General features: G+C 38.8%; 1 protein-coding gene across 8 annotated transcripts in view; it reads right to left on the reverse strand.

The window, feature by feature from the left end:
* LOC137286653 (dystrophin-like) overlaps positions 1–13255 on the reverse strand; it is a 386558-nt gene that overhangs the window by 181501 nt on the left and 191802 nt on the right. For all 8 annotated transcript variants that reach the window (XM_067818622.1, XM_067818621.1, XM_067818620.1 and 5 more), the window contains one exon: positions 2246–2650. In XM_067818622.1, the coding sequence (XP_067674723.1) occupies positions 2246–2650 (405 nt within the window). The remainder of the gene's footprint in view (positions 1–2245; positions 2651–13255) is intronic.

Genomic DNA, 13255 nt, shown 5'->3' on the forward strand with positions numbered 1-13255 from the left:
TCAGAGAACATATTGTTTATCTCAAGAAACAGTTAATCAGGTCACTAAACTGTCAAGTACACCTGAATGTTACAATATGTAAAAAGCCTTTTTTTTTCAAATGCCAGACTGCAAGAATCTGGCAGAAGAATAATGACAGATATACAGAATCAAGTCTGAACCAGATAAACCAGTGATTTTCTAACATTGAATGCCAGATCAAGTTGACACTCTCCCATTCTATTCAGTTTCTTCGTACAAGCATGCACATACGTACACACGCACGCACACTGCCCACAATCACTAGTATTCCTGAATCAAGTGGGTTGTCTGAGTGAGTAAGTAAAATGAGTTTCATGCCACATCCAGCAATACAATAGCAACTCTATGATGGGCGTCAAAACTGAATGGTTTCATTACGAACTGATACAGCTGATCCCGTTCCCTGTGTCTGAATAACAAGTCCTGCAGATAATGTGTCTGACATAAGGCTACTTCAGGGTTGAGTCTGAGGTGTGAGACGTAGACAGAGATCACACACTTCTCCTCTTGCATGCTAATAATTATATTTTACACTGAAGACAGTAAAAGTAAGTATATTTTTCTAAATTTCACTTGTACAAATGTTCCACACACATACACTGGAGACCAAACTGAGAGCAAAAGCATGAAAGTATGCCCTGTAAAAGACTCCAGTAAAAGACACACTTGAGAGTGAGTGAGTATGGTTTTACACCGCTGTTAGTAATATTCAAGCAAATGTCACAGTTGGGAAAACCAAATATGGATTTCACACATTGTACCCATATGGGGAGTCAAACCAAGGTCTTTGGCATGACAAAGCATCAGGCTACCCTACCGCCCCAGACACACTGGTTACACTCTGTACATTGTCCCAGTGTGTTCAAAGGAGATGAAAAATGTAGTGCTACTAACTTATCATGACAAGGCAATGACTTCCTGAAGTCTTATTCTACTTCAGAATCTGGACAAGTTTGTTCACAAGAGTGACTACCTCAGGTGGCTGATTTGAAAATGTCCGTCTCCATAAATTTGTGAAGAATAATTTACATCCAACAAGAAATTATGAATTATGTGCCATGGCTTCACCAAATGTAAAAGCCAAGACTTGGACAGAGGACTTTTTGACAGTAAGTTCTGAGTTTCAAGCTGGTTACTCTATGTATTACCCATTGTCTTTTATTTCTAAGTTATAATACATAAAAAAAATGGCTTTCCTGAACACAAGCAGTAACATCAGTTTAGGTGAGCTGGGATCGTGATGCTACTGACCACTGAACTAGCAAAGAAAACAATGAAACAACTTGCTAGAAAAATCCAACAAGCATAAACAGAGACTGCACAGGTCTGCAAGAATTGCTGAATACATGTTCTGATAGGATTGCCTCTGTGGGGGTTATGCCAGTATCTGTACGTGTTCCCTTCCCAACCAGATCAAACAGTCAAGGGCTATCACACTCCATGTTTTCAGAACCGACATCCTGACATGTGCTATGAGTTACATTTCCGGACAAACTGTATTCAACAGCTTAACAGTTGGAGTGGTGGGCAACACCGAAATGTTGGGAAAACAATTTACTTAAACATACATTGAGTGAGTGCTGTAATATTTCATATTCCACAAACACCAAGCCAGACATATTAACAAGGTGTTCATGGAATAAACATTCCTATCAACACATGCTGAAGTGTACATAAATATATCAGTGGAGTTGTAAACAATAAGGGTAAAACATGCTCTTTGCAATCCTTCAACAGACTATGATAGAGCATGCAAAGTCAGGCACAAAGTTTTATATGTGCATGGTAGATGAATTATCAGACTGGTGGATAACTGCTTCCCTTCTTCAGCCCCTTAAACAACATCATATTTTTTTATAATATTTGATTATTTTCTTTGTAAGCATGTGTGACATTTTTTATTTCACACCGGACAGACGTATTTAGAGAAGTACAGTGTTTGATGGTTCTTTCAGAAAGATTTCACTGACTACTATTTTTACACCAAGTAGCTTTACTCATATTCCTGCATGTAAGTACAAACAGAAAATTCAACCATTATGTACGTCTTTCCAACTTTGGTGAAACCCATGAGCTCTGGCATGGAGGTGACAAACCAAACCTGATAATAAGGAGGAACTCTGGATCTAAACCAACAATCATTTGATTCTGGTGCACCGAGTGACATTAGTCAACACGGCTACAATAGGAGTTGGTCTTGATAATGTAACTTAATTGTCCTCACCTGTAACCGTTCCTCCTGTGCTCCGATGTCCTCGAAACCACGACCCTCATCAAGAGGGGGTGAACATAGCTGCTTCTTAATCTCCGAAATTCTCATAAGTGTTCTTCGAACATCCTGGATATATTGTGCAGGTGAGCGAACATTGGAAGTAGTACGTGTCACACTAGTCGACACTACATTAAATGACGTCCGTGTGATTTGGCTGTCTCCATTTGTAAGATCACCGTTTGTAATGCTGGGAGGCCGAGGCTGAGAAATCTGCTGACTGATGTCCTGCCATCGTTGGTTCAACTTGTGCATCTCCGGGGCGACGATGGCCTTGGCACCACTGGCCTCCAGTTCCCCTGCACGTTGTCGCAGAAAGTCCAACTCTTTCTGGCGCCGTCGCATCTCATCTTCGAAAGCCTGTTGGAACAGAAATTCTAGATTTAGATGACATGAATAGTGGAGAAAATTCGTCTGTGAACATTTGATTTGGGTATGGGTAGAAAAGATTGTACAAACTGTACCACAATTGTCACACACAGACAGTAAGATACATGCAGGTGGCTTACTGCCTCTACAGAGAGTCATCCTGTTTTATGATGGCACAGTGGTGAATTCTAGTGGTTAAAGTATTTGCTAATCATGCTGAAAAGACCAGGTTTGATTTCAAACATGTGAACCATGTGTGAAGTCATTTGTCATGTCAAATGTTGTGATATTGCAGTAATACTGATACAATGATATTAAACCAAACTCATTAACTCATTGTTTCAGTTTAACCCATGATGATAAATCTAGATACAAAATCAGAGAAATTTGGGAAAGAAAAGCCTAAAAGACAAAACCAAGCAAAATGAAGGGCAGCACCTTAAATGAAAAATATTATACAAGACAAAACCTTTTGACATGGGTTGATGCCAAATACATGTTCTGAAAACATAATCTCTGTCAAAGTTTGTGAAGTATAGTACACATCTATCAGTCTGCAGTGACTGATGGGATATTACCAAAGATCAACAGAGTTGTTCCATCTGAGCAATACAAGTGAATACACTGCTTTGTCAATGAAAGTGGGTTCTGCTTGAAGTCATACACACATTTATTGAACCTGTTGGGCTAGTTAACTCTCCATCAGAACTGTATGTACATATATTGCTACGCTTAGGCAAGGTAGAGTTGGGTTGTCTCACCATCAGAACTGTATGTATATATATTGCCAAGCCAAGGCAAGGTGGAGAAATGTGAAGTATCATACAAATATTCTACCACACTATGACAGAGTTGTCCCCTCCTGAGTGTCATCTGTACAGAAAAATTAGTAAGTACAAGCAAGGTGTAGTTCAAGGTGGAGATTCACATAATATTCAAATCTTGCCACTGACTGACAGAGTTGTGCCCACTGAGTGCTATCTCTACATATTATTGGTAAGTCCAGACAAGGGGCTCGAGACAAAGTTTCACACAAATATCTCTGTCGGTTGTAACTGATGGGCACTGTCAAGTTCATTTCCATTGGTTGCTGGCGTTCTTCTCCCTTGTGTGATACACAGGGATATACTGCTTTGTCAAGACAGATGGGCTCTGACTGAAGTCCTACACACATATCTCCCTGTCAGTTATAACTAATAGGCCTTGTCAAGGTAACTTCCTCTGATTGACGGAGTTGTTCCCCTTGTGTGATGTGAGCAGACGATGGCCCAGTTTGAATACAGGACTCAAGGGGTAAAGATTAAGTCTACAGAAGGCAGGAAGCATATCAGAAGTTACATATGCATGACAAATTGCCTGTCAGGTGAACAGAGGAAAAGAACATTAAGCATGTTTTTATATTTTTATGCACACCTTAGGGCTAATGGTTCATCTGATACTAGTTGCTGTGAAATGTTTTATATCATTCAAATGATTCGTGGTATTTAGTTCATTTCCTGCTGTTCATGTTTACCTTAGTGTGACTGGGTGTAAATAATTCACAGACTCTAAATAAGACTTCAAACACATATCTGAGGCCAAAGAAAACTAAACATGTGGTACCATTTTGAGAATACCAAAAAATGTGACCACTTAATACAGATTAACTATCAGCTAAACTGTGCTCAGACAAATAAATAGTCTTTCTAGTATGGACATAAACACTGAACTCAGTATAAAGCCACCCACATGTTTAGGACCACAAAAAGTCGAATCTGTTAATGCTAGTCAGATCACACAGAAGCAAGCAATTACATCAGTTATTATCCCAATAACAAAGTTACACCATGCTGGTGTTTCTGCACAACCACCTTTGGGAGTTATCCCCCTTGCTTTGACCCTTGATGACCTTCTAAGTGTCTGATTAACAAACACCCAATTATATCTTGCTCTTTCCTCTGAGGTTCATAGACATGACTGGTGCGAGTCAGCTGTTAGGGAAATGCTATCTGGGGAGCTGTCTGGGGGATTGGTTGATGGTTTTTGCACAGTGTTACGCTTCTGAGAGTATCAGTAGATTTACTGTCTGACAATTACCTAAATATATCCTTATCAACAGCAATAACGTGTCATTCAAAGTCTATCTTATCTGGGATGGTTAATATTTCTAATTCTGAAACTATTTTCAGTGGTTTTCAGTATTTCTAACATGACAGAACTCATATGCCATTATTATAACTTTACACAAAGGAATTCTTTTACAGCATACATATAATGGCGGGTTGTGTTGGCGGCAACCACAGCATGTGACAAGCAACAAATATTGTATCAGTCAAACACATTGACTTAACTGCAAGCTATCATGTACCAACTAGCTCAAAGAAAAGAAAATACAATTAAACAACAATAAAGCATAACGATTTACCACTTGACATAGTCCTAGACTCAGCTAAACCTCACAAATATGATTACAGTCATTTGAAAACTAATGGTATGTTTCAAAATTAGAATTTTATACCATGGATAGTAGTATTAAAGATCAGAAGGTAATACAAGAAGACAAATTCACAGACAACACTGACTACAATGTTCAGTCCTCACTAAACAATATATCTTGTGACAGTTCAGTTATTCTTGTTCAAATACTCGTACACAACAAATGAACCTGAATCTACAGCTAATGAAACATCTCAATCTAAACTTTATCGGTTTAAAGACTTGTTCAGGTCCACTGCTTGAGATAATGCAGAGACATATATTCTGATTATATTCGTTCTTGCCATCTGTATGCTGGGGGTTACGGCGGTGCGATGAGTTCAGAATAACATACCATTCAGTGAAGACTTGGATCTGCCCAGATTCATTGTGTTTTGAAGCATTAAATCTAAGATATGCATCTAAAGATTTTTAATAAAGGTAAACAAAATTATTTACAATGCTTTTTGTAAACATTTCCTTTAAAACTTTAAAAGTTATTTGTGGTCAGCAGAATTAAATAAACCTGCATGTCAATTTTGTTGTTTCAGACTGAAAGTTTTTATATTTCAGGTTCATCCAAAAGTGCGGTCTTTGCTTTATACTGAGACCAACAGTTTCAATGCAGAGCTAAAGCATAACAGAAAGTGAGTGATATAACTATTTTCCTTTGCCACTTGAGAACAAAGGCGACTTATCTGTACAAAGAACACCAAGTTGATACAGCAATTAACATCTGCCGCATACTGTATCAAAGAGCTTCAGCTCCTTTGCGTCTGCCTGGACATGAAACAATTCCTAACACAATATCTTTTAAAGTTTTAGCTTCAAAGACAACTTGGCTGGGAATCTGGTACATGTTCAATTATCTAGCCAGCTTATGAAGTTGCTTTTTATTCGGAAGAGAGTTGTTTTGATTGTCTGTCTCCCAAATAGCATTCTTCCTGCACAATATGTACATCGGACCTTGTAACTATAAAGGTCAACAGATGCCCAATGCTAACAGGAGGGCCAAGTTGTGGAAACTGTCAGACATGAGCAGACATGCAAATCTTAGCAGTGTTTGGAGCTGCGAGGCTAGGTTTGCTCCTGATTTACTTGGTTTGTCCACACCATGCTCAGTGCTATTGACAAAAGGACAATTGTCTACAATGCTCACTGGTTAGCAATAGTCTGTCAGTATCATATCAATCAGCACATGCTTTCAATCAGGTTTGCCTAGTCAAGACTAATAATGAAGTACCTGGAGTATTTCAGCTTTAAATACAATGTAATTCAGGCAGCAGCAGACATCTTTATACACTCATGAGTTGACTGGGCAAAGCAGGTGACTGACTGACAGTATGAGCATCATCTCATGCTGAAATGTCATGGTGACATAGAAGCAGTCCCATCACCTGATCCCTTAATTTACCTCATGTATCATCATAACTTTACAGCAGCTGCTCCACCACAGAATCCCTTCAGGGATCGCACGCAATGCAGTAGCATCTGCTGAGGCCAGAAAAGCAAATAATTTCACGCCAATTTAATCATGAAAGTATTCACATGTGTTTTTAAATAAAACAGTCATTATCATTCCTCTAGCAATAAAAATGAATCATATGTCACTGTTACTTGATATGAAAGTCCACAAAAACCATCACCTGAACTTGTTATGTAGATACAGTCTGTTTCATCTGATAGAAGTCTTTCATGAAACAGATACACTTGAAAATTGTTCATCAAAATTTTCATATCCAGCAAATTTACCATTTCATTTGTGTGTCATAAAATACTTATCAGACATCTAAGACCATTCAACATGATGAATGTAGAACTCATAGACAACAAACACCTGATCTTATCTTCAAAATGGCCCATCTCTAAAGGTTGGGCCTACCTGTATTCCACGTTATGTTTGCCTGGGCTTCAGAACTGGAATGGCAAAATAAGGCAAAGGAAACTGATTGGAACCATATGCTAAAGCATCTGACACAGTCTTCTGAATGCTCATCCCTTAAAGAAAATCACGATGGTATAGAATCAGTTTCATAAATCCAGGCAAGAAAAACTGTGATATTTCAGTTGTACCATTAACAGCAAGTGAGTGGTATTCTGCTGTTGTACAATATTTCAGTAACATCACTTGGAGCTACATATAGCTGGGCTTCACACTTTGGGCCTATGGAGAGAATCAGGGAGCGAGATGGGTCTTACACTGCTTTCAGTAATATTTCAGCAATATGAGAGGTCACCAGAAATGGGCTTCACACGTTCTATCCACATGGGGAATCAAACCAAGACTTTCGGCGCAATGAGTGAACCCTTTTACCCCTTGGCTCTCCCACTGCCCACAGGAAGTATCAAACCTGAGCATCGGGTGGGAGGCAAACACTGTTTGAATTGGCTACACAAGTATAAGTGTCATTACCGGTTCAAATCTTGTATGAAATGTGACCGCCAGCATCTGCAATGACTGATAAGCGTTGATAAATGTAATTATGAAATTTCAAATCAAGCTAAAGCTAGGTGCAAAATTTCAATGATGTCTACTTATTGTTGCTTTGAGAGAATGCTACTGTCATAAGATCTCATGATCAGTCTTGTACTGCTGCATCAATATTCAACACACATCTTGCAGACAAAGACAAGAGGTATTTCAAACACTAATCACAACCCGTTGAACTACATTGTAGGGTTCTGATGTCTGGGATGTTGGCTCAGTTTGGTAATTTGGTGTTTCCTTTTTAAGGTTCTCTCAGTCTCTAACTTTCATAATCAGAGCTGAGACAATGATCCTTGACTTTCAACCTAAATTCGCAACACTGGTCATTGAACTTGCTAGGATCACCCCAAGCCAAAACTCATTCCCCTAGTACAATTACGTTGAGACAAAGCTGTGCCTGCTCACAGAGGGCTGTTCTAAACTCATAGATGCCTCCATAAACCACTTTTACAGAATTTAAAACAAGCAGACGTTCAGAAAACTTCCACTTTAGATTCTGCGATAATCCCTAGCTGAAGAAGTTGCCTTGCTTTACACTCACAACAGACTTGATAGATCTAAAACCTGTAGCAATCTTCAAAACAACACAGCAACGGGCATCCTGGAGAAGCATTTTCATCAAAGATTAAATACAGTAAATAGGAAATAGGTAAACCAATCTTCTTTGATGTATTGCTTTTTGTACGTTTACCAAATGCTGCTGTCAGAAGCAACACGTGTGCTTCGTATACGAGTGAGTTATTTCGACAAATGTCAAGAAGCACAGTACAAAACCTGAGATGATTTTTCCAATTCAGTTCAGCTGAACACCACATGAATGTCATACAAACCCACACATTCTTCATGAAAACTTACAAATGTTACTATTCCTAACCAACTGATCTGAAAAACTAGAGGACATTACAGCAACTCATTGGATGTACTGTTAGTTTCCCTGTCAGACCTCTTGTGAGTGGTACACGATAGGAAACATAATAGGATTTCCATTTACTGAAAAAAAATGTTTCTCTGTTTTGCCATAAGGAAAGCAAGTCAAGCAGACAATTGTTTAAGACTTCTGAAAGTGAATGAGCTAGTTGTCTTACTTGCAGTGTTCTTTTCCACTAATGTTACTACTCACAGTTGAGTTGTTTATTGAATGATTGTCTGTAACGCTTGCTGTAACAGTGATTCACGTGTACCACTACAAGTAAGGCTTAAAGGGATGCAGATGGTTATCAAGAGACCAGTCTTTGTATATTCGGGTGGGGGCTGAGAGAAAGAAATTCTCCTGCTGCCTTATGGTAAAAGTAGTCTTTGAGGGACAGAGTCTTAACTACTGTTTCTGTACATTTGGTTGTAAATCATAAAGTCCTGGGCCCTGAATTACAAAGCTCTCGTAAACCAATTTCATTACTTTCCTCGTAACGTTTGTACCTCCTATGCTGTAACACTGGGAGTACAAATGCTATGCTATGACAAAAATTACAAGATCGTAGACTTATGACAGTTTAGTGAAATGGGGCCTTGGACCTAGATTTTCGAAGCTCTCCTAAGTTAAGATGGTCGTAAGTATCATACACTAACATTTTATAAATGACTATCTTAGCTCTAACGGAACTTCAAAAATCTAGGCCCAGTTCTTCACTGGTTTTCTGAAGAAAAAACACATTTTCTAGAACCATATGAAGACATGGAATCAAGCATATGATCAGCTTATCGGGGCATACAAGGGACACAACACTGTAAACTGACTTGTTGCAGCATGGAACACTTGATTGATCACCTACTGTAAATAAATAGGGTTTAACAGATGGGATTAAACCAATAATCATTGGATCCTGGCATACCAAAAGGGCACAACTCATGGCAGTAAATCATTGTATTCCTTAACTAGGCCACCAAAGCAACCTCATTACATCTAAGTAAAATGATTGGTTAGTTTGTTCTTTAAGGCCACAGTCAGTATTCCAGTTATGTGGTGGCAGTCTGAACCACAAAATCCTGTGGTAAACACCATGAACACCGATCTACATAATTATATAACTGAATATGTCAACCAATAGGTGAGTCTGACCACCTGATCCCATTAGTCGCCTCTTACAGCAAAATATGGCATGCTAAGACCAATTCTAACCCACATATTCACAGGTTTCTGAGAAATATATGTGAAAGTACTAAAGTTACAGTATGATACAGGGGTGAGTTGAGGACGCTCTCAGCTGGATGATTGGTGAGTGCTATTAAATATCATGTAATCTTTATCCCAGATTTACTCCTTGAATGTTTAGTTCACTATATCCAGCCTAGCCTCAACCCCATCTCTTTCTCTAACAATGCCAAGGGTGTACATAATTATATAACTGAATATGTCAACCAAAAGGTGAGTCTGACCACCTGATCCCATTAGTCGCCTCTTACAGCAAAATATGGCATGCTAAGACCAATTCTAACCAACATATTCACAGGTTTCTGAGAAATATATGTGAAAGTACCAAAGTTACAGTATGATATAGGGGTGAGTTGAGGACGCTCTCAGCTGGATGACTGGTGATTGCTATTAAATATCATGTAATCTTTATCCCAGATTTACTCCTTGAATGTTCAGTTCACTGTATCCAGCCTAGCCTCAACCCCATCTCTTTCTCTAACAATGCCAAGGGTGTACATAATTATATAACTGAATATGTCAACCAAAAGGTGAGTCTGACCACCTGATCCCATTAGTCGCCTCTTACAGCAAAATATGGCATGCTAAGACCAATTCTAACCAACATATTCACAGGTTTCTGAGAAATATATGTGAAAGTACCAAAGTTACAGTATGATATAGGGGTGAGTTGAGGACGCTCTCAGCTGGATGACTGGTGATTGCTATTAAATATCATGTAATCTTTATCCCAGATTTACTCCTTGAATGTTCAGTTCACTGTATCCAGCCTAGCCTCAACCCCATCTCTTTCTCTAACAATGCCAAGGGTGTACTGGCGCCATGAGCTATACCTAGTGCCCTTCTCAGTGTATACAGCATTACATCTGCACGCATAAACCAGCATTATTCCACAGCTATATACTGCTTGTGGACATAAACAGGTCTAAATTCTTAGAACTCCTGTCATTAGAATGAACCACTTCAGACGTCTAAGCATTGGTAGTAATCACATTATCGACAAATAAAGAAGGCATCTTGTTGCTTTCAACATTGGCAATCGTCACATATTTTGAACATGTCGGTTTTAAACAGGCATCATGATAATGGCGAGAATGGGTTAAATTTGTTATTTGAAAGAAAAATGATTTATTGCTATACTTTAAAATATGACATTGATATAAGAGAAAGCCTTATCACTTGTTGTGAATATGTCATAAAGTGTTATGATAGTGAAGAGAATTTGCATGTGTGATATTACTAATTTTTTAACAAAGTGATCATCTTCCTGATAAAATATATTTATGTTCCTTTTGACATAATGTTTACACAAGCATCAATTTGACCAAATTCAACCATAAAAGACACACTCCATTTGAAATATAGATGTAATCCAAGCACCACACAAATCTTGAAAGTAAATCTGCAATATTATACACAATACAAATGTGAACACTTTAAGCTTGTCATTCTTGGAAGCAAGTGATGTGAATAGAAGACCTGTTCATTACAAAATGAAACTGTGACCTCTTGTACATATTTTAGTATGTGGATATTTTACTTTTAACTGTCATAAAACTTTACATGTACCCTTATGTATACTTCTATCCTCTTGTATCAATGTTTGAGGTCATAAAAGAAATAAAAGAAAGACAACAAGTATCACCAAGCTCTAATTACCTATTAAGTTTAATCCAACTGCCTTGTGCTCACACCACCCAATGGCTGTTCTGGACATGCAGCAGGCATGACCAAAATGAAAGGTTCTGAGGATGAGTGAGTGAGTGAGTGAGTGAGTGAGTGAGTGAGTGAGTGTAGTTTTACGCTGCACTCAGCACTATTCCAGCTATATGGCAGCACACTGTAAATAATCAACAACATAAGCATCGATGCGCAATTGGGAACCGATGACATGTGTCCTGACCACCTGATCCCAAGCACGTCGCCTTTTATGGCAAGCATGGGTTGGTGAAGGCCTATTCTACCGCGGGATGTCATGGGTCGGTTCTGAGGATGAACATTTGAATAATAAAATGTTTTATTCGACAGCACACCTTACCACACATTATTCAAATTAATACACTACTACATACTGTTTTGACCCCCACTTAAAAAAATGAAACAAAGGAAAATGAAACTCAACCAGTGCCTCCCACTGTTACTAGCACATTACATTGAACATTGTTTTACAGGTCACACCGTAGCCTTTGTTCTACTGGCCAGGGAATAATATCTGAATATGATAATCCGTCATTGTTACATTGCCCTTGGAAACTATTACAAAGCACACAATGTGCATGACTGTGAGCAATATGATGGCTCGTTTACCAATCATGACTTGAGAATTGGGAGGTTAAACTCCTAGCTCATGCAGTCAATAGCTTTGTTCAAACATACTTCATTACAAATATTTAATGATCATTTTGAAATATTTCAGTGACATAATAACACTGACTGTCCATGAAATCTTTTTGCCACAAAACATATTGAAGGAACTATATAATTATCACCTCTGTTTTATGAAAACAAATCACTATATGTATATACTTGGTAATAGGAGCATTTTCCATGTCAAGAAGAAATGTACCCCCTACAGCGAGACACTGCAGAAAACAAAGTGGCTATTTGTTGACGTCAGTCATCTCCACTGACGTAAGTAACTCCATTAACACTCAAAATGTTCTCGTGAATTTCCCTCCACAACATTACGCCTTGTTCTTCTCAAATGCAACAAAACACCTTAACCATCTTCTCGTCCAAAATGTCAGACCAAACTAATGTTTTCCTTACAACAAACCCCATATACCTACAGACATGCCACTCTAAAACAGAAGTTTAATACAAAAACAAACTTGTTGACTCCATGTCGATTGAGGTTCATCAAATTATTACACACTGATGTAGTTGGAGCTCCTGGAGCCCATAATTCAGCAAATGTCAAAAGAATGGCAAGTCCACATTCACTACGGGCAAGTCATGGTTCCCAGCAGGGGTCCACAATCTAAGTCAGATGTTGCTCTGAAATGTATAGGAATCAGGTCGAGACTCAAAGACGTGCTCTACACTTTTCACGTGCATTCATGCCAGGTATGCACATGCAGGTAGAGTGATGGCTACCTGGTCGTGCCAGGTTTCCGGGATACCAACCTCAGGGCACATGTATCGCAACAGGAATTAAGCTTAGTTAAAGCACAGGAAACAGGGTGGAAAAATAAGAAATATTTGTTCACAAATACAATCAGGCTGTTGTTGTTTGAGAGATGCATACTTTAAGATGTTTTGAGATACAGATGTTGTCATTTGTCGGCATTTTGGAGAGTAGTAAATGGTAACATGGAATATTCAGGTGTAGAGGTGACAACGCCACAAGATGTGGGTGGGTGATGAATGCTGGGTAGGTGATGGATGCTGGATGGGGTATGATGCTTGTGTTGAGAGGTGGTAAACTGTGGGTGATGGATCATCAGGTGTTGGAGGGTGTGGTGTGTGTGATTTGAGGGTGCAGAAGTGTAAGGGGGTGGTGTGT

The sequence above is a fragment of the Haliotis asinina genome, chromosome 6 (assembly GCF_037392515.1).
Source record: "Haliotis asinina isolate JCU_RB_2024 chromosome 6, JCU_Hal_asi_v2, whole genome shotgun sequence".
Lineage (NCBI taxonomy): Eukaryota > Metazoa > Mollusca > Gastropoda > Lepetellida > Haliotidae > Haliotis > Haliotis asinina.